Source organism: Drosophila nasuta, chromosome 2R, assembly GCF_023558535.2.
Source record: "Drosophila nasuta strain 15112-1781.00 chromosome 2R, ASM2355853v1, whole genome shotgun sequence".
NCBI lineage: Eukaryota > Metazoa > Arthropoda > Insecta > Diptera > Drosophilidae > Drosophila > Drosophila nasuta.
In genome coordinates this window covers 2,099,884-2,119,996 of record NC_083456.1, presented here as the reverse complement: position 1 = coordinate 2,119,996, position 20,113 = coordinate 2,099,884, and the positions used below count along the sequence as shown (strand labels likewise).

General features: G+C 39.2%; 6 protein-coding genes across 9 annotated transcripts; 1 reads left to right on the top strand and 5 right to left on the bottom strand.

The window, feature by feature from the left end:
- Window positions 1-888: 888 nt before the first annotated feature.
- On the bottom strand, window positions 889-6,645 carry LOC132785625 (phosphopantothenate--cysteine ligase). The gene is made up of 6 exons (XM_060791807.1): window positions 6,507-6,645; window positions 5,589-5,819; window positions 5,073-5,516; window positions 1,625-1,810; window positions 1,430-1,567; window positions 889-1,373 (listed from the first exon to the last, which is right to left on the bottom strand). The coding sequence occupies exons 2-6, from the start codon at window positions 5,712-5,714 to the stop codon at window positions 1,326-1,328; spliced, it is 942 nt and encodes a 313-aa protein (XP_060647790.1). The 5' UTR covers window positions 5,715-5,819; window positions 6,507-6,645; the 3' UTR covers window positions 889-1,325.
- A 591-nt stretch (window positions 6,646-7,236) lies between these two features.
- On the bottom strand, window positions 7,237-15,855 carry LOC132784253 (uncharacterized). Of its 3 annotated transcripts, none has more exons than XM_060789740.1 (4): window positions 9,409-9,517; window positions 9,138-9,244; window positions 7,777-8,090; window positions 7,237-7,700 (listed from the first exon to the last, which is right to left on the bottom strand). In XM_060789740.1, the coding sequence occupies exons 1-4, from the start codon at window positions 9,500-9,502 to the stop codon at window positions 7,562-7,564; spliced, it is 654 nt and encodes a 217-aa protein (XP_060645723.1). In that variant the 5' UTR covers window positions 9,503-9,517; the 3' UTR covers window positions 7,237-7,561. The 3 variants fall into 3 exon arrangements, with proteins under 3 accessions (XP_060645723.1, XP_060645724.1, XP_060645722.1); XM_060789741.1 differs by lacking the exon at window positions 9,409-9,517 and adding an exon at window positions 15,772-15,855 and having other exon boundaries at window positions 7,238-7,700; XM_060789739.1 differs by lacking the exon at window positions 9,409-9,517 and adding an exon at window positions 10,355-10,740 and having other exon boundaries at window positions 7,240-7,700.
- Window positions 10,874-15,909, bottom strand: LOC132784249 (mitochondrial import inner membrane translocase subunit TIM44). 2 transcript variants are annotated; one of them, XM_060789735.1, is made up of 5 exons: window positions 13,346-13,574; window positions 13,240-13,288; window positions 13,011-13,091; window positions 12,400-12,937; window positions 10,874-12,344 (listed from the first exon to the last, which is right to left on the bottom strand). In XM_060789735.1, the coding sequence occupies exons 1-5, from the start codon at window positions 13,375-13,377 to the stop codon at window positions 11,680-11,682; spliced, it is 1,365 nt and encodes a 454-aa protein (XP_060645718.1). In that variant the 5' UTR covers window positions 13,378-13,574; the 3' UTR covers window positions 10,874-11,679. The 2 variants fall into 2 exon arrangements, with proteins under 2 accessions (XP_060645718.1, XP_060645719.1); XM_060789736.1 differs by lacking the exons at window positions 13,240-13,288; window positions 13,346-13,574 and adding an exon at window positions 15,772-15,909.
- Window positions 13,800-15,906, top strand: LOC132784251 (protein nanos). Its single transcript, XM_060789738.1, has 4 exons — window positions 13,800-14,125; window positions 14,209-14,596; window positions 14,754-15,190; window positions 15,250-15,906. Exons 1-4 carry the CDS (start codon window positions 14,072-14,074, stop codon window positions 15,511-15,513), a joined length of 1,143 nt encoding a protein of 380 aa, XP_060645721.1. The 5' UTR covers window positions 13,800-14,071; the 3' UTR covers window positions 15,514-15,906.
- Window positions 15,772-18,412, bottom strand: LOC132784250 (28S rRNA (cytosine-C(5))-methyltransferase). Its single transcript, XM_060789737.1, has 4 exons — window positions 18,243-18,412; window positions 17,923-18,172; window positions 16,778-17,275; window positions 15,772-16,722 (listed from the first exon to the last, which is right to left on the bottom strand). Exons 1-4 carry the CDS (start codon window positions 18,363-18,365, stop codon window positions 16,301-16,303), a joined length of 1,293 nt encoding a protein of 430 aa, XP_060645720.1. The 5' UTR covers window positions 18,366-18,412; the 3' UTR covers window positions 15,772-16,300.
- On the bottom strand, window positions 17,301-17,929 carry LOC132784254 (uncharacterized). Its single transcript, XM_060789742.1, has one exon. The coding sequence runs from the start codon at window positions 17,848-17,850 to the stop codon at window positions 17,467-17,469; it is 384 nt and encodes a 127-aa protein (XP_060645725.1). The 5' UTR covers window positions 17,851-17,929; the 3' UTR covers window positions 17,301-17,466.
- Window positions 18,413-20,113: the final 1,701 nt, after the last annotated feature.

Below are 20,113 nucleotides of genomic sequence, written 5' to 3'. Positions count from 1 at the left end.
CTGAACTTCAGGGCGTACACGGTACAACCAGAAAAAAGATATGTAGGTAGGGAGATTAGAAGGCAAAGCCGCAGATAACGCGGCAATAACAGTAAAAGAACATGTAATAAACATGTGCAAAAAACGTCTGCCCCAGGACCTCAAAAGGCACTTACCGCTGTCTACGTTGTCTGTGCCGCTTCCTGCTTCGCGTCAAGTAAGTGTTTTTATGTGTATGCGTGAGTTTGTTTAAATTGTGGGTACGGCGTTAATTAGTTTTCCTTACTTGTTGTTTGACTGTGTTTTTTGTTTTATTTTTGGTTTTTTTGTTTGTAATTTTTTTTTGCTTTGCGTTTTTTAGCCAATTAAAGTTTAATTAGCAGCTGCCAGAAGTACAATTTGTAATGCAGTGTGTTCAAGACTGACCTTTAGACACCACTTGACCTGCTTGAGCCAGGCAGACCTTCAAGGTATTATGCATAAGTATATGCAACTATAAATTTCAATATCCAAGGACATTCGGAGGGCCTCACAGTCAACGTTCTTGCCTGTAACTGTCGCTGTTTCCCTGCACGGTTTTGTAAATCAATTGTCGCAATGCCTGCAACTGACAGCCGCCAGGGCCATCCAACAAATTGTAAATTCACGAACCTCCACGAAGTGTGTCTATCAGCGTGTTAGTGTGTCTATGTGGGAGGCGGTACTTGTGTGTGTGTGTGTGCTAATTTTTCAGTTAACTTCGCACTCCACAACGAAATAGACGCATACATACAATATGTACATACGTACATACATATATCAACAAATAGTAGTGATGATTTCAGATTAATGCTTCAAGCAAAAAGCAACACAGTGCGTATGTTTGTTGGCACTCGCAAAAGAAAAGATATAATGAAAAAACATAATAAATAGGTGTCATCATTTTTCAAAAGATCCAACAATAAACCAAATACAAAACAAATAATAAAATAAACAAAAAGAATTCTACAATAGTAGTACATACTGCTATCCATCATCAATTATGGTGCGTCCCACTGGGACGTTGTCACAAATAGATAGATGTTAACCATAAAGATAGGCGTACCTTAAACTAAGCGCAAGAAATATGCAAAAGGACTCTGTGCGCTACAACCGTCTTAATATTTGCGGTTAAAGTTTGGCGTGCCCGGATTTAGCACACGACAATAATGCGAACTGGTCACGCAATAGTCCGTTGGGGCAACTTCGGTGTCATCATTGCCGCCAGTCGACATTTGGCGATACTGCTGCTGCTGATTATGTTGGATTTGCTGGTGGTGTGGCTGCTGCTGGTATTGTTGCTGTTGCCGGCGGCGCATCGACATTGGTCATTGACGCTGTTCGGCGCTGCTGATGAAGTCACCGTGTTTTTGTACCTGCAAGTAAATGGTTGCGAATAAGTTGCCTTTATTATGGCCATTACACAACTTACCACATCGGCCACAATAGGCTCCTCTATCTCTAGTCCTTGCAGCGCCTGCTCGCGACTCAAATGCAGCTCATAGGAATCTGTTGGGGTTACAAACACAACCCGATGTTTGCGTGTCTGCAGGACGTTGGCAATCACCAACTGCATATACACATGAATCGTGAAAAGATGACAGGCAAAATTGTTTTGGTAGCTCACCTTGTGCTTGTATTTGTTGAGGCTATCACGTGCCTTGACGATCAATAGATTTTCATCCGTTTCAAGCTTGAAAGACACCACAAAAGCATGTGGCACCCACAAGCTGGCCAACGGAGCCAACATTTTCGGCACCAATTGCAGTGAAATCGTTGGTGCGCCATCTCCCGATTGCATTTTGTGGGTTGGCTGAAATGGCGGCAGTGGTTTAGCATAGTAATGAATTGAAAAGCCAGCGATGCGTAAACGCTTCGCATACAGATTGTGCCCACTGCACAATGGAACCAACGGATTCGACATCCACACACACACACACACACACACACACACACAAATAAGAAGACTAAACAGACAACCCATGTGTCCTTGTCAATAGGCAACCTGAGCGAAAGGCCAGGGTTGTCTTTTGCGTTGACTGTTCTCATGACGTGGCACCCAGCAAACACACTATGGAACTAAACAACTAATTGAAAGCATAACTCAGACATAATGAGATGGATGATGGAAAAGAAATCTCGTTGCGTACGCGAGTTGCCTTAAAGCTTTAAATATCTCACATACAGCGTGTGCACTTAAGTTATGTGCTAGTGCCTCGTGGATGCTACTTGTTGAACATCGCACGTCAACGTTGATTTGCTGTCCACGCTATAAGCTAGAAGCTCAAAGCTGACCAGCTGACCATATTCATTTATTCAGGGCACAAAGTTGGCCAACACACGACGGGCAGAAGGACGCGCATAAGTAGCTGGCACATTGTGAGAATGCTGAGAGAAATGAAAAACATAGCTGCAAAGCATTAAGCTGACAACGAAGACAAGCTAAAAGGCATTGACAATTGTGCAACGCCAACGCCAACGCTGACGTTAACGTCGCGTCGTCACAATCAACATTGCTGCTAATTCAAACTTTAAGCTTTTGAGGCAATAAGTTTTTATGCCCTACACTTCAACCAAATGGCAAAAAAAAGCATATTGACTTTTAAGCACCATCGGATTTGTTATAAACTAATGCTTTGGAGAACATTAAAATAGACAAAAAGACATGCAAATAATTTGGCGGATATATAATAAAGCCAGTTTATATACATACATATATCTTCAGATAAATGCATACTTTTTAAATTATCTAAATTCTTTCCTAAGCTTATTGCATTTGTTACAAAGTTGAAATTTTGATAACAAAATAAAGCAACAAAGCTTTAGCATTAATAGATACTTCAAACAGTCAGAAAATTAGCTAGAATATAGAGCGTTAAAACACTTTATATATATATTCTTTTCTAAATTCCGAGATAGTGTATGGTATCTTCTCGTCGATCAATCGCGACTTGAGCATTTAAATTTGTGCTTTCTTTTAAGAATTGCCAACAGCTGTTGACATTGAATTTGACTTCTCCCATTAACTGTCTCGCTCACTCTCATTGCCCTACAGTTGGGTCATTGTACTTACTAAAACAGTATGAGCTTGTGCTAGTGCGTGTATTTGTATTAGTGCTATATAGTGTTTCGATATTAGGGGATAAATTGGTGTCTTTTTATGCGAGCGTTCATTCGTGCTCGTGTTGAGTCTTTTGGTTTGATTTAAGGATTTCATCACGTCGCTTGCTTTGTTTGCTTATTATGTTCTCTTGCTTTTCTCTGCGTTGCTGGTTGTAGTTTGCATTTATAATTTCTTGTTGGTTTTTTGGCTTGTTCGAATTTACTTTAGGCACGCTTTTTATCGTCCTAAATCCAATATTAAATTTCAGCTTGTTTGCATTTCTTACTTAAATATATTTACCCAAGGAATATTTAAATTGAATTCCTGCCCTTTTCACAGGTTTGCATAGTTTGCTGTAATTATCTAATTACAGATACAATAGTAAGGAGCTCTGAGGACATGAGAAAAATACATGGTTCGAATTTCGAGTAAATGGAGCAAAGATTTGCGAACAACTTTAGATATAAAACTCATCATCACCATCAAGAACAATTTTTGATTGTTGTGGCGAACCAAGAACTCTGGAAAAACGTGCCATCTAGCAATTCAATCAAGCCAACGATTTGTTGCTAACGCCTCACAGTCTACAACCATTGACACTTAGGACACACGACTTAAGCAGGAGGCCGAGTGGAAATGCACGAGCTGAACGGAAATAGAGCGTTGAATGTGCCAACCCGAGAGGCTGAGAGACCGAGAAGCAGAGGCGACAAGTGGAAAACTTTGTGTGTTTACCTGTCATACCATAGTCCAGGTGTGCCCAAGTACACTATGTGAGTGTGTGTGTGTGTGAGTATGAGAGATATGGTAGTGGGGGTAGAAATGACGCGGCGACAAACGCCCCCAGCAAATGAACGTTTGATGTATGTTCTTGAAAGCCTTTTGCCGCTGAGCTCTGAATATATGCACCAGTAAGTCAGCTGACAAGCGACGGGCGAAGGGCGACGGATAACGGGCGATGATATAAAGAACGAGAGCGAGAGTGAGAGAGTGAGAGAGCGAGAGCGAGAGAAAGACAGAGAAAGGGAGAGTGGCAGGGGGAATTTTGACAAGCTCAGGATGCAACCAGAGCTGCATGAACATGTAAATGAGTCTAGAAGTGAAGTGAAAATGAAATGCGGCAAAGCGAAAATAGGTTGGCATGGGGACAAAAAACAAGCAAAATTATGCAAATCAAATTAAAGGCATAATGAAAAAGAGCCCTGTTAGTGATGTGGATGTGTAGATACCGTAGTATGCCTTGATTACACTTGACGCCTAGAGTGACGAATCATTACATCGTCCGAGCCAATGGATAGAGATTTTGTTCATTGGACTATATAAAAAAATAAAACCAAACTCTCAATTTTGATAACTGACTGTCGACAGTCAAATTTACAGGCTGATTATTTAGTTTACGCATCAATAATAAAACTAATTTTAAAGTTATTTAACCGTCTTCATCGCACATGTACGCTTATACATTGGAATTAGTTCATTTTATAAGATAATTCTAGACAAAATGGGATTATATTTGAGTTGCTTAATTTCACACTTCCTCACTTAATGTCTTATTGAACAAACCTTAGTAGACTCTACTCAATGCATTTGAGAGGCATTTGAGCTGGAGGACTTTGCTCAGCTTGTTAGTAGATAACCAAAGCCTTCCGCTGCTTCCTGTTGCTACCTTCTTCTATAACTCCTCCGCAGACTAACGTCAATTAACGGAAAATATGACAAACTCTGAAGCGGAGATAAGATGAGCCGACGGCGAACGCAGCCGGGCCAAGAGAGGCAATCAACATTGCAAATCGATAAAAAGCAATTTTCAGACAACTTGAACTGGCGACGACGCCAGTCATTGAATGACGACTGCAATCAATTACAAGATTTCCCACAAGACTGCTGCGACGTAAAGGGGAGACGACAAAGCCAGGTCAGGCTCAGCAAACAACCGACATATATACGCATAGAATTGGGGGAGCTGACTCACCATCATATCCTCGGGTATGTAAAAATCCGAGACAGCAGCTGCCAAATATAAAACTGCACGCTCATCGAACGCAGCCAGACACTCGCAGGCTGCGCGTAGCAGCCACATGTAGTCGACCACGCTGGTGAAGTTCACATAGAGAATCATTTGGGTCTCCCTCGCTATTTTGTACTTGGCCAGCACCGGCGCAAAGACATCGACAGAGTCCGGCTTGATGGCTATAGTGGAGCTCTGGCTGTTGTCCGCAATGTCCAGCATATCGAAGAACTGCTGACCAGTGAAGTGGCGCGTAAAAGGCTCCAATGATTTGTGGCGATGCATAAAGATGACCGCATAGTCGTGATCCAAGAAGTATTCAGCACTCGCGGAACCTCGTGTTCCGGCGCTGAAATTATCCACAAAGCGCACCGTATTATGCTCTAAGGGAACCGTGGTGCCTCCAGACTTTAATAAAAAAAGTGTTAAGAAGTTGTCAGCAATGTAGATTATGGATGGGAATTTTAGGGATAGATTTACCGTGACGAGGACAATGCGATTCTGTAGCTTATTGTGTCGCTCGCAGAATTCCTTGAGCAACGAGCGATTATCCTCGAAATCTGCTGGCGGCAGATGTGTATTGTAGAAATCCTCCCAGTGCGTCATTCCGTTAGTTCTAATGTCCAGGGATGGGATGGGGCAGGGCGCGGGTCCAACGTAGGAAAAGGAAGCACGCAAGGAAGCACAAAAACAATGGCACCGGAAACGACGCTATGCTTTTTACGTTAATTGATATGACAGCGCACAAACACCTATTCACACAGTTACCTCCAGCTACGCACACAGACGAAGCGGGCGGCAAGTTTGGCAAAGTAATAACAGTGGCGGCGACTTTAACAGTGCAATAACAGCAACAAAAATAAGCATAAACTAATGAAATCACAAAGTGGGCTGCATGCTGCGTCGTCTATAACAAAATATACATACGAATAGTCTTCGCACTATTCAAATACACGCAACGCGGCGTCAATGCAGCGACGATGACAAGCAATTGTGTACTGAGCTAAACCGAAACCAAAACCAAAACCAGCTCGAGACTTTCACTTGCCTTCTTATCAATGAAACTCTGTGCGGCAAGAGTGCGCAATCGCATTCTAACGAAAGCCTTAATTAACTGAACATTGAGAGGAGAGAAGTATTCTCTCTCGACCCTGTTGAAGCGCAAAATGGATGGTGACTTGAACGACCAGTCAAACTTGATAAAGGCTAAAAAAAATCCGCAAGTTGAGCAATTCTAATATTCTGTGAACCCACAACACGTTCACGTGCTCTTCACAAAGTTGGGACGAATGTAACAACAGGAAAAATGCATCTACCTTTGCAGGCATGCGTGATTATGTGTGTGTTCATAAAACTTGCGCTTTTTGCCGGTCATACCAAAGCTCTGCACCTACTTACCCAAGATCAGAGAATTTTACGAGATTTCTAACTCGAATCTGAATGAAAAATTGAGCGCAAGCACCACTAAATTGGGTCCAGGACACGCGCACTCAACTTTGACACAGTTTAACAAACCAAGTACAAGTTCAAAGTGTAAATTATGGACATGAACAGCTGATGTGAGGGTTTTCTGTGAGGAGCTCAACATTTTGGTGAGGAGTAAATCTATTCAATGAACAGCTACTTTAATGCCATTCACAACGAACAATGTAAATTTCATATACTATATTTACAGGCAGCGCTACAAAACTTTTGTTTAAGCGTATGGATTTACTTTAAGATTGAATAAATATATAATTTCTAATATACCAAACATGGAATTTTCGACAATGTGACAATTTACTTTTGTTAAAAATATACTAAAAAGTACTAAAATGGACTTTTCGGTATTTTTCGAACTTGAAAATAATGTCACAGATTGGAAAATGCCGTTACCTCGGTTAAAAAAAAAATAGAATTTTGGAACATATTTTTAAAAATTTTGATGAAGGTGCTCCAGATGTTAAATGAATCAATATTCTATTTATAATTTACAATTCCACAAATAAAGAACATTGTTTTTATGCAAAACATATTTAGAAAAACACTACCAAAGAGGTTTTTACTTTGCAGTTTCAACGTAAATACATCGGTCACCAGAACTTGTATTAGTAGTTTATGAAAATAATAAAATATACACATATGTAGATAAATTTGTTTATTATAATATATTTTAATTCTTGACTCTTAGCATTTTGTGCAAAGAGCTTTTATTTAGAACAATATCACAGACACTTATAACTAATTGGCATGTTCAGTTGATCAAGTATTCTAAAATGACCTTTAATATTTGTTTTGATGTGTGACTGTATGAGTTAATTGAGAATTTGCAATGCACATGAGAGAACATGACAATACACAGGTGTGTGAGTGTAAATTAATTCATATTCGTCATACGCTCAATTAACGGTTTTATCAAGTGCAATTTAAAACAAACTTAAGCGTAACTGAAACTCTGACAACAGATTATGCGACTACGAATGAGTCGTTGTAGTTGTAGGTGCGTAGGGGCTAAGTGTGTGGGGATATACCACCCGATAGTCCGTATCTTCAACGCCCTCCACGTCATCCACATCCCGGTTGACAAGTCTCTCGCGCATGCCATAGCGTTGCCTGTTAAATAATGTTAAGAAATTAGCACTTTCGAAATTAACTTCAATTATTAACAGCATATTAAAATGTCACTCACTCCAAGTGCGATCGCCATATAACCAGTCCAGCATAGAGACAAACCGATATCAGAGCTACCACCACAAGTATAATGCTAAGCAGCATATGGCTTTCACTAATAGCACTTGCATTCACATCCACGGATGTCATCTCAATGTTTTCGGCCACAAAAGTCTCGGGGTCTGGGTTGAACAGACCGTGACCCTTAAAGCGCTCCTCTCGTTCCTCGCTGCTGTCACGTTCTGTATCTTCACTCTCATCGTCTCCAGACTCCAGAATTTCCACATCATATTTGTAGTTTCCCGCTAGCACTAGATTGGTTGCAGTGTTTAACTGAAAAATTACATAACATAACATAATTAAGAATTAATCTTAATATTTATAATTAATAAGAATAAGAACTTTTTCTTGGTTTGTGATTTTATACCGAAATAATTTAAAAAAAATGTATATGTATATACTGTTTGCATAATACCCAAGGTAAAAAATTATGCACTAATTTTCAATTAATTGAGATCATCTGCATGTAATACATGATATAAGCTATTTGTTATGTATCTGTATATAATGATATTCAATATTCGCGGCACTAGTGCTTATACGTTCTAGCCATATATCGGAATTTCGTTATTGTCGTATAAATCTTAAATGTCAAGCATAAACAACTGCCTTTATAGCAAATTAAATGTCTAAACCTTAAGTTACAATAGACGGGGAAAGTTTAACGAGTAATTAGTGTTTGATCAAGTTGGATAGCATTCCACACGATGACAAACAAACCTGGCAAGTATTAAAACGTCACAGAATTGCTTAGAATTTAGATTGAGATTTTCATTGCTCCAGCATGAGTCACAATCAATGACGACGAGTCAAATATTGCGGTTAAGGTAAATACGCGGGGCATCCACCAATATAAAAAATCCCTCAATACGCTGGCTTGTTGTCTGTCTGACGATCGAATTGTCAGTTTCAATTATAACCCCATTTTTTGGAATTTCGTGATTAAGACGCTATAATCATTTTTAGCGAGGCCTCTTGTCACTTGTCTTTAATTTTATGCAAATGTTGCGTGTGTTTGGCCCTCAAACTCGTAAGGCAAACAACGCACGTGTCTTTCTTATGGTTCTTGCATTTAATCAAAGTGAAAATAAATACAAATTTCCGGTTCTGTTTATAAATAAAACGCCCCAACTGCATAGCCATCGTCTCGTATTTCATTTTCGGACCCTTTTATACATATGTACTTGTATGTATGTATGTGTGAATGTACATATGTATATGCATTATGTATAAAATTTAAGGTGGAATGCGTCATTGATTTTGGGTGACAACCGAGTTTTGTTAAGATTTTCTCTGTTTCTCTTGAAATGATTTGCTTACCTCTTCACCAGCAGTGACAGCTGTTTTATTTTTGGGTCCCTGGCCACTCGGAAGACTTGGCACAGCATCAGCGTTGCTTAACTCCTCTTTCAAAGACTTGGCATGGGCTATAAAAAAAACATTAACAACAAACGCAAATATGAGGATCATGACTTCAAATTTTGCTGCTTTTCAAATACGTCTTCCTGTTAACTAATGTGTTTATCTATATAATTCATTTACTGATGACTGAATTATTTGATAAATTTTGCGGCGTTAATAAACCTCACACCTTTATTTAGTGGGTCAGTCAAATGTTTACCCTTCCCCAAAATTACGAAACTCTCAACAAGATACATTCCCAGCTGCTTATCAGAAGCTATCATTTTTATTTTTTAAGGCCACTCGACAGCAAACAAATGAGCTAAATGTGTGGAAACGACAAAATCAACCAGGCAAGCTTAAAGCCTAAAACAACAAACAAGACTATTACTCACACTTGCATACTGCTCACATACAAAGTCGCAAATAAAACTCGCCAGCAATGCGCAAAAATTAAGTTTTTTTTTTTTTTTTTGCAAAAATTCCATTCTTTGTTTAAAGTTTCCCTAAAAAAGTGTCATTTATTTTCGTAGAAATTATGTTGTTTGCATTCATTATCAATCTTGTACCTTTCAATTTACTTAAAAAATCTATTTTGCTATCAACGTTATTGCCATGCGTTATCACTTGCAATTCCTTATCAAACCTAAATTGGAGTAACTTTAGAAGAAAATTGATATAGCTACCATACTTGGACATATACTGTACAAACACAATATTGTTCAATTTGGCGAATCCCTTATTCCACAAAGCAGACCTTGAAGAGTCGATTTATAGTTTTATGACCCCTCTTCTTATGGTTGTTTGCATTCTAAAAACCGTTATTTATACGCTATAAACTTGTCTTTCGCAGTGGCTTCGGACTCAAGCCAGGCCGAGGCACTTAACGCTTAAGTCAACAGTTGAGGCAAAGGGTAACTCTACATGACCATCAGTTCGTCCAACAGTGTCATTGCTGGCTTTTTGTTGTCTTGCCTCGCTTCAGTTCAGTCTGCATTGAAAACTAGTTTTCAATGTTCGCGTCAAGCCCCAATTTAAAACTGAGACGCTGTATCTCCTCTAGTCAATTAAGTAGTCAATTCTACTTGGATTGTACTTATACATAGAGACTCATATGAGCACTTGAATATACTTACAGAAAACAGAGAGCAGCACCAAAATTAACAGACAACAGAATGATAAACTTTTATGGACACGCATTTTGATTTTATTTTGCAGCACACTTTTTACCATAAACAGTGTATTAATTCGCTTATCACCCGCACGTAAATTCAATATACTCAGCTCTGTCGTTAGCTACAATTTTAGCGAGGTGAGTAAGTGTTGGAATAACCACTCTCTCAAATGAATTTATGTATAAAGCACTTTATGAGTAAACCAACACGTTGAAGTCCGAGAAGTTCACGACGTGTGCGTTTCGATCGAGTTGTGTTTTAAGACTGAGCAAAAACTCTCTTAGCGAGCAATGATAAAGCTTTTGCAGCACAGAGAACGTGCGTCAAGTTCAAAGTTAAATCCCAGTTGAGAGTGAGTAAAATTAAGAGACATACTTTACTCTCTGGATATCTTAACCGGTTCAACGTCGTTTATACCGACTATAAATTGATTCAGTGAACCAGTAGTAACATATAAACTACAATTGTTTGACATTGCGATTTCATACATTTTTTGTACATTTTAATTTGTTGCAAGACTATTAACGTGTAGCAACATTTTACGTTCTGGTTTTACAAATTTATTGTGTGGCTGTTTTGTGAATGTGGCTTCTTCGTTAGTTTTAGCTTTTCGATACACTGAATTTATGTTCAGAACCGAGATAGTGGTTAGACAATTTTTATATATAATGTATATACAAATAGTTTAAAATACGTAACAAATCTTCTATACTCAACAATTTGACTTAAAAATTACTAAATTGCTTTCACTTTTAGCTTTAACGTTTTAAATTTTGGGCCTTACACTTTCGGTTCGGTATTCGAGCGCCGCCAGCCACACTGCACACTGAGGTCCGGCCCAATCTATCAGGATCTTATACAGCAGATAACTAGATAATTTACAATATACAACGAATATAACAGCCCGAATGGGCGGTCAGTCAGGGTGAATTGTGGCTGACGATGACCGATGACTGACGAGGTCCGCCAGAGTCGCATGGTCAGGTCTATTAGCAAGCAAGCAACCAAGCCAGTAATCTGCTGAATCACAGATGAGAAGAGAAGCCGATCAGCAGCTCTGGCTCGGCAAGCTTGCAAAATAAAAGCAGAACATGCCAGCGACTTCTGTCTTTCTAAGTGGGGTTGGTTACGGTTATAAGAGCGAAACTTGTGCACGTATCTAAAACCTACTTCTACGGTTAAGTAGTGTTTGTTCTGTCGAGAGTCTGTCTAGTGTCTGGGGGGCAGGGGATTTATGAGAAACTTAGAAACTGCTTACGAGGTAAATAGGCGCACTGCGAATGCTACTAAACAAACTGCTCCTGACTGTTTGCCGACAGTTCCATAAGCCGCCAAGCAGCCTTGGGATTGAGCTCATTCCGATCGCGGCAAAGCACCCAAACGTAGTGGACACGCATCACTTTCTCAGGGTGGCCTTCGACAACTTGAGCCTTCTGGTCGCGCACACACATTATTTGCTGCGCTTGGAACGTAATAATTAGCACTGGGCCCTGCTCCATGACTTTACCCATGGCGAGCTCAATGTTCTCAATGTCCAGGATTTTCGAGTCCAGATACAGGCCAGACTTTTTCGCTTGTGTTATTGGTGTAGCAATTATGTTGTACGTGCTCTCGAAGCACCAATCCTTAAGGATCTCAAGATCACCGCGTACAATGGCCTCTAGAACATTGGGTATGATATCCTTTTCGCAGTCATGCAAAAACTGTTTCTGATCAAAGTTTGGATCGATTTTAACCAGTTCAGTCATCGTCTCAGACAGTTCGGTCTTTGAGAATAAACCTCCCATTACATCAGAGACCTTGTCAGTAAGTAGACGGGAGGCTCTGATGACAGGATTTTCAGATTCATCGTACTTAACTTTCCAGTCGAGAACTTTGTTCACATAGGTGTTATTGTTCTTAAAGTTCTCCCAAGACTGGTAGAATTTTGAATCCTTGTGAAGTTCCAATCCTGCAAATTAAATTATTCGTTATTTTTTTAACATAATTGAATGTAGCTAGTGAACCTGTTGCTTCCGTATTTGCTTCTACAACACGAGAACTGTCTGCCATATCGATTTGGACACGTTTCCGCAACTGAACCGGCGATCTATAGACACGACTCTCTATACTCGTCTCGTTCATTTCCTTTTTGATCATTTTTGTCGTATCCGAAATAGCTTGAAAGGCGCCGGATTGTCCCAGTTTACCGCTCGTATCTGTTATCGTATCACTGACGCCTTTCGCAGTTTTCGAAAGCTCTTCGGAAACCTTTTTGGCCAAATCAGATTTGGAAGCATCATCAATGACATCGCCAACTTTCTCCTTGATTGCGCCCAGTTGCTCTTTCAATATGCTAGATGATTTTTGAGCCTCCGACTCGACGATGTTAAACTTTTGCCGGGCTGACTTAAGGGCATCCGATTGTTCCAGTTTCTGGGCTTCTTCGCGAAACTTTTTGATGCTGTCCTTCATCTCCTTGTTTTTATCCATTTCGGTGCGCACATTATCAATGAATTGCGAGAAGAAACCGGGCCGGCGTCCAGGGGCACTGTAGAGGCGTTGCTATCAAGGGGAAAGCACTTTGAATAATTCTGATACTAGTATAAATGTAGATATGTATGTGTGTATAACTCACCGGCTGTTGCTGAAGATTATATGATGCCAATTGATACGTAATGTAACAGGCGCGCTCACGCGCTATAGCCGACAGCTTATACTGCAACGGGAAGAGGATTTAAACGCAAAAGATTAGCTGGACTTGCTTCCAAAAGCATAGTTTTAACCTCGAAACGGTCACATGTGAAGTGCAGGCTATTTTATAGGTAGTTCTGCTCAATGCGTTAGCCCAAAATGTATGAACCTACCATGGTAAAAGGTTTTGCAACTAAGTACGATTTTCGTCGGACTTTTGCTCTGTGAATAATGCGTTAAAAACTAACGACAATACTTCGAAATTTATGTAATTCGCACCCTGAAACACGCACGTATAAGAATCTCAACATCAGCTGTTTATCGGCAATCAGTGTTGGCAAACGATGGCAGAACAGTACGTAGTATTGCGCAACGCAATTTGAATGGACAACGATGGCTGCTTAGCGCAATTCAATCAATTCGAATTGTGAATTGAATAGATTTTTGTAATGTATGCAATTTGTGGTGTACTTATTGTATGATGGTCGATGTAGTCGCCACAACTGTATTTAGATAATATATTTAGAATTAATAATATAGTGATAAGAAAGTCTGAGCTGCTATGTTGATTTTGTTTTTTGGTGCGCAAACACTTCAATTTTGTTTTTTTTTTTTGTAGTTAAGAATGCAACCATCTGGCAACTCTTAAGAGCGTGTCGCGCAGTTGCAAACCGTTACTTGGGCTTCCAGGAATTCAGCTATAAGAACGATTGTATGTATTCGGATTTCGTTTATTTGCTTTTGTAACTGGCGCCAGTGTCTATCCTTTGGGCTTTGACAAATTGATCGCGCCAATTTTTTTGCACAAGTGAATTGAAGTAAATACACGAACAACGTAAATCAAAAGAAGTAGCGCATATAAATACTTCAAATAATTCGATTTACGCAAAACTTCATACATATTGTGTAAATTTATGCCAAAGTTTGTGCACAACGAAACGAAAAGAGCAATAACGGCATTTGCCACTTTTGACATTCCAATAACAATTATTTTTGGCAATCGTCATGTTCCGTAGTAATAGCGTCAGCAGCAGCAGCCTGGAAGGCATTGGACCAATTGTTAGTGAACGCCATTGTTAATTTTATGAATATTTCCAAACTATACGAATTTCTCTGATTTTGTGGTTTGATTTCGCGTACAGGATAATTTTTCAGCCTTTCATGGTCTGGCGGGACTCAATATGTACCTGGATACAACCACACAAAGCTTATCGCCACCCGTCTCATCGGCGACACTGAGTCCACCAAACACGCCATTGACTTCAGATCCAACTGCGATGTCATCGACTCAGTTTCCTCTCCTGTCGGACAACAACAATGCAAACAAGCTTAACATGGAGGCGGCCAGCACACTGTTGCTTCAGCGGCAGTATCAATATCATTTGCTGCTACAACAGCAACAACAACAACTTGCCTTGGCTCAACATCAGTTGGCTTTGGCCGCTTCGGCAGCTGCTGCAAATCATCATCAGAAGGATGAGATAGCGCATTCCCTAAAAATGTTTGCTCTTCTTACAGCTTGCAATGCAGGTGAGTAAGCGGGACGGTTAGAGACACTTCGCATATTTCTGTACAGTCATCATTACGAAATTGCAACTTACGATTTGAAGGCTAACTCGGCCAATCGATAACTTCTTTAGTGATCGATATACATATGTATATATTTTTTATGTTTTATTGTCTACAGATAATGGCACTGGATCTATACAGGATGCAATGCAGGAATTTGCTGCCAACGGCTTTGCGAGCGATGAGAGCAATCCGTATCCGTATAGTAATCCAAGCTCAGTCTCTATGCCAGCACCATCGCCATTGCCAGCACAACAGTTTACCATTTCCGCTGGTAATTCGATGGCAGCAGCAGCAGCTCCAGTACAGCCGTCCTTGGCTGCTGCCCACTGGATGAGTCTCAACAACTATAGAGAACAGTTAAATAATATGTGGCGCAATATGTCTATGTCCTACATACCGAATGTGACAAACAATGCTGGACAAACTATGACTACCACCAGTCAAAAGTGTGCAGCGGGTTTACCTCTGCCACCGGATCAAAATGTTGTGCATAATAATTTTGCAAATAATAAGGTGAACAAGCGCTACGTTAATGCGAAGGCCAAGGACTCGGTAAGATTTTTACCTGAAGCTACGATAGTGTCATTTACAATCTCGCCTTATTTCTGAAGGTCTCCCGACACTGTGTTTTCTGTGAGAACAATAATGAACCCGAGGCTTTGGTCAACAGCCACTCAGTGCGCGACACATTCGGACGTGTGTTGTGCCCCAAGCTGAGGACCTATGTGTGCCCAATTTGCGGAGCTTCGGGCGACTCGGCACACACCATAAAATACTGCCCTAAGAAACCCATCGTCACAATGGAGGATGCCATTAAGGCAGAATCATTTCGACTGGCTAAAAGCAACTACTACAAGCAGCAAATGAAGGTTTAAAAATGTGTCAGAAACTCTGGCAGTTTCTCGCAAGCATATATATGAATATATATGCGCAATCGTCTAAGAAACCACAATTTATCTAGTTTATCATCATAAGCTGCAATCACTTAGCGCCTGGGGCGCGTATTCGTTATATGGAAAATATTTTTTTTTTTAAATCTTAAATTAGTAGTTTCCATAATGCTAACTAATTCGATATTTTAACTTCGAATATCGTTTACACAATCGTGTAGTTCTATAGCATTTAATACTTACAATATCGTAACATTTGTAAAATCGCATCGTTCGATGAATACGTCTTAATACTGGCTTTTTGTTTTCTGCCAGCATATTTGCAAAATTGGTCTAGTAATTTTGAAAGAAATCAATCTTGAATTTCGATGCCAATAGTTTAACGTTTAATTTGAATATTTGATACAGAAAAAAAATGAATATTTTCGTTGGCAACGTTTTCACAGTATAAGTTTTTAAAATTGTTGACACATATTTGATTAACAAAGCATTTTTTTATATATGTTCTTTTTTAATTTTGTTAAAAATGGTAAAATGTATATACGAGTTTATATATATTTATTAGTTCATTTCATCAAAGCGTACAAAAATCAACCTCGTATTTAACTGAATAGATAAAGATATATATTTTTTTATAAAAGTGCTAAAGAACATAGTAAATGTTCACGATAATTATAAATTCATATAAGTTGAAGTTGAAATTACATGTAAAAAACTCTCGAATAAAGTTTTTTGTAAATTTACAGTTTTCGTTTACATATTTTGAATGTCTTTAATCCTCATTAACCTTCTCAAACATTGCTAGGAAGATGCCGTCAGTAAGGTCCTGATCCGGAAGGCAGTACAAACAGTTTTTACCGATTTTAACGTACTCTTTGTCACCAACATTTGTCCACTTGTTCCGCAAGGCTTTCTTGCAATTGAGTAGCTTAAACGAAGGATTTAATTGGAGACAACGCTGAACCACTTGCTCATTCTCCTCCTTCCAAAGCGAGCACGTACAATAAACAATACGCTTAACATTGGGAAAAGCACTCATTGCATGGCTCAGGATTTTAATTTGTAATCCGGCGAGCTTGAACAGACGTTTGTCATCCTTCTGTTCCTCACAAACTTTAAAACGATTTTGCATTCCGTTGCCCGAGCAGCTGGGATCCACAAGAATATATTCGACATCTGGACACTGCTCAGGACCTAAAAATGCTCTTTATTTAGTCATTCTCTACAGTGTATAATGTGTACAACTTACCAATGGTAAGAGCATCTGCAAGTATAGGGCTAACTATCTTACAGCCAGCTAGCTCTGTTATATCGCAAAGAGCTTTAAAGCGGTCTTTGGATTGCTCAACGGCATAGATGCGACCCTGGTTCTTCATTACATTGGAAATATGCAATGTTTTCATGCCTGGAGCGGCGCACATGTCCAACACAGTGGCCCCAGATGGTGGTGCTAGCAGTTCAGCAGCCAAACATGTGGCCTTGTTTTGCAATATAAACATTTTGCTCTTAACTAGATCATGACAAGCCCAGTAGTGGCTAGTTTTATGATGGAATATTAACACCCCCTCCACGTTGAGGTCCATCATGAATTCATTCTCTTCCAGTGTGCGTATAGCAGCTAAGAAATCAGCATATGAAATATCGGAATCAAATTCCTTGCGCCTCCACTCGTTGCGTGCCAAATACTCCAGGGCTTCGGGCACGCTGTGCAGATTTGTATTGATGCGTACATAGCGTGGATTGAGTTCTGTGTTTTAATTGAAATACGAGTATTAAGAATCTTCTGTGTGTGGTTTTATTACATTTGTTAAACTCTATATATATATTTCTTGCTCCTACATGCAGAGCTGAAGGATCTTTTCTTAATCGCTTCTTTTAATAGAAATACAAAACGATTGTTGCGAATCTTTCGTTTGTATTTATTACATTTGGTAAAATCTACTGATCTTTCTTACTTTCCTGATCTTCTTCAACGGGCAGAGGTGAAGGATCTTTTTCACGAATGGCCTTGAGCACATACATAGCTACAATGGCATTGACAACCAGTACAGCTGTCAACACGGAGTAGCAGTTCTTTTGAAATGTGTCAAGGTCGGGAAACGATTCATCCAGCCAGTTCCGCACTCCATAAAAGCCCAGAAAAGGCAGCGTAAACATGAGAACACTATATGCAAATAGCCATAAAAATACCTCTACACTCTTGTCTATAGATTGCTCTTCTACTGCAGGCGGATTCGATACTTGCAAACCATCTGGCTCTGGCTTTACTTGCTGCTCGTTTGGGGGCAATGTCTTAGTCTGACTTTTAGTTTTCTTAGCCATGCTCTCTTAATATTCAAGTTAACACAAATACTGTTACAGATACTAATACAGATACAGATTGAGTGGACCTGCCTTTCTTCTGGAATCCGGTGCCACTTATCGCCTGCTGTAGTCGCTCTTTAAAGGTGCGTACTGTTTGCACTGGTCTGCTGTCCCCGTTCAGCAGTCCGCGTCCAAAAATCAATTCTGTAACTAGCACTTTGGCCAGAACGGAGTCCAGCTTGGGGTTTTCTTTCAGCAATCCCGATTCTTCAATAGCTCTATCAACTGCGCCTCTGTTCTCGCTATAAATCCTTAGCACCGCGTGTAAGCTGCCGATACGCTATGATTATGTGGGAAAACACGGGTAGTTTTTCTAAATTGTAATTTAAAATAATTGTTTGATTGCGTACCGCATGCTTTTCCTCAAATATGAGCGACTTTATTGATTTTTGTTTCTCAAGAGCTGTTCTCAAGATTTTAGCTGCAACTTTATATTGTGTAGGCACTTTCACAGAATGATTGAATTTACTCATGTTGTATATCACGTGTGTATATTAGAGGTGGTAGTAGTGTTGGATTGCTCAATGAGTGTCCGAACTAGAACAAGTTGTGTTCGCTGAACATGTTCTCTGTGTATTGCTCACTGGTTCAATTCAAATGAGCAATCATATGTTTTATTTTGCTACATAGTCAAAATTATTAAAATTTATACATTTATATAAATTTTATATATTTTATTATATTAAAAATATATCAATAAAATGAGCAAAATATTATTGATTTTTTTATAATTTATTACAGCCGAATCATATGTGATGTAAAAATGATTCTGAAAAGGTGGCCGTATTTTGGTAAATTTATTGAAAAAAGTGCTGATCTTTAAAATCAACGAAATTGCAATAAAATGTGCTTGGGATATTGTCGCCATAGAAATAGGCAATTGCATTTATTTAAATGGCAAATGTTTGAGTGGCGTGCTCATACATTTCTGGTTTTCACCATTTCCGTGCCAAGTTTAATGTCGTTGGTAAAACGGTCACTCTAAAAATTGTGGAACTTGCGAAAAATATTCCATTTATTATTTAAAGTTTTTTTGTTTTTATTGCCTTCAATGTTCTTCTTCCTGGGTACATAGGATATAATTTATATCATATAAACATGGTAGTAATTGTTGTGGTGTGACCATACGCAATTTGTCTTAAAACGTTCATTTTAATGATGATGGTATAACCCAAAATAAAGAGAATGCTACTTGGTTACACTTCCCCCCGTATATAATCAAATTTACGAGAATATGGGCGCCTAATTTCAAAAGGTTTCTAAATAATTGTAATCATCATAAAAATCTTTTCGGTAGAATTAGTATAAAAACAAATGGAAATTTGGTGAGTTGTCATAAAAGGAATATGTACCAAGACTAAAATGTTCCTCACAGATACTCAACTCCATCTATAAAAAACAGCCGCAGTTCCCAGAACAAAAAACAAATTTAGGGATTGTGTGTGGATGCCAAATCAGCAGTTTCACACGCGAAAAAATAGACAACCTATTATTCCGCACTCATATCGGCAAAGTGAAGTATCAGTATGTAGAACTTAAACAATTTAAACAAGTAAGAAAGCTACAGTCGAGTGTGCTCGACTGTGAGATACCCGCTACCCAGTTTTAATATAGGCAAAATATTGCGGTATCATTTTCAAAATATACCGAATATACTGCAAAAATACTAAAAATATACCAAATGGTATATTTGGTATATCGATATAGTACACCATTCAAAATATACCATAGACGGCACAATGTGCCAGATTGTCGGCCAAAGCAACTCAGACCCCTAGTAAGTAGGCGTTTTTGCCCATACAAAAATATTTCCTTAATAACTTCCACAATTTTTATCTGATCGCAACCAAATCAATCATAAATACTATAGTAATTATAGTATGTTCCAAAATTCGTAACTCTAGCTTAAAAATTACGCTTGTTATTCGATTTTTTTGATTTGCGGTGGCGGAAGTGGGCGTGGCAAAAATTTGAAACAAACTTGATCTGCGTGCAAACATAACAAATGCTGTCGAAAAAAAATTATTGCTCTATCTCTTATAGTCTCTGAGATCTAGGTGTTCATACGGACAGACGGACAGACACACAGACACACAGACGGACAGACGGACAGACGGACATGGCTATATCGTCTCGGCTGTTGACGCTGATCAAGAATATATATACTTTATAGGGTCGGAGATGCCTCCTTCTACCTGTTACATACATTTCCTGCCGGCAC

Bases quoted from the DNA above. Each gene is read 5' to 3' on its own strand.
- LOC132785625 (XM_060791807.1), bottom strand. From the start codon at position 5,714: ATGACGCACTGGGAGGATTTCTACAATACACATCTGCCGCCAGCAGAT. The intron at 5,517-5,588 runs GTAAATCTATCC...TTTTTATTAAAG, and splicing joins ATCGCATTGTCCTCGTCACG to TCTGGAGGCACCACGGTTCC. The intron at 1,374-1,429 runs GTAAGTTGTGTA...ATTTACTTGCAG, and splicing joins AGCCTATTGTGGCCGATGTG to GTACAAAAACACGGTGACTT.
- LOC132784253 (XM_060789739.1), bottom strand. From the start codon at position 10,451: ATGGTAAAAAGTGTGCTGCAAAATAAAATCAAAATGCGTGTCCATAAA. The intron at 8,091-9,137 runs GTAAGCAAATCA...GTAATTTTTCAG, and splicing joins CTGTCACTGCTGGTGAAGAG to TTAAACACTGCAACCAATCT. The intron at 7,701-7,776 runs GTGAGTGACATT...ATTATTTAACAG, and splicing joins ATATGGCGATCGCACTTGGA to GCAACGCTATGGCATGCGCG.
- LOC132784249 (XM_060789735.1), bottom strand. From the start codon at position 13,377: ATGTTGAGATTCTTATACGTGCGTGTTTCAGG. The intron at 13,092-13,239 runs GTAGGTTCATAC...TTCCCGTTGCAG, and splicing joins TTGCAAAACCTTTTACCATG to TATAAGCTGTCGGCTATAGC. The intron at 12,345-12,399 runs GTTCACTAGCTA...TTTAATTTGCAG, and splicing joins AGCAAATACGGAAGCAACAG to GATTGGAACTTCACAAGGAT.
- LOC132784251 (XM_060789738.1), top strand. From the start codon at position 14,072: ATGTTCCGTAGTAATAGCGTCAGCAGCAGCAGCCTGGAAGGCATTGGA. The intron at 14,126-14,208 runs GTTAGTGAACGC...TTTCGCGTACAG, and splicing joins TGGAAGGCATTGGACCAATT to GATAATTTTTCAGCCTTTCA. The intron at 15,191-15,249 runs GTAAGATTTTTA...TTATTTCTGAAG, and splicing joins ATGCGAAGGCCAAGGACTCG to GTCTCCCGACACTGTGTTTT.
- LOC132784254 (XM_060789742.1), bottom strand. From the start codon at position 17,850: ATGGCTAAGAAAACTAAAAGTCAGACTAAGACATTGCCCCCAAACGAG.
- LOC132784250 (XM_060789737.1), bottom strand. From the start codon at position 18,365: ATGAGTAAATTCAATCATTCTGTGAAAGTGCCTACACAATATAAAGTT. The intron at 17,276-17,922 runs GCAGGTCCACTC...ATTAAAACACAG, and splicing joins CACCGGATTCCAGAAGAAAG to AACTCAATCCACGCTATGTA. The intron at 16,723-16,777 runs GTAAGTTGTACA...GAGCATTTTTAG, and splicing joins TGCAGATGCTCTTACCATTG to GTCCTGAGCAGTGTCCAGAT.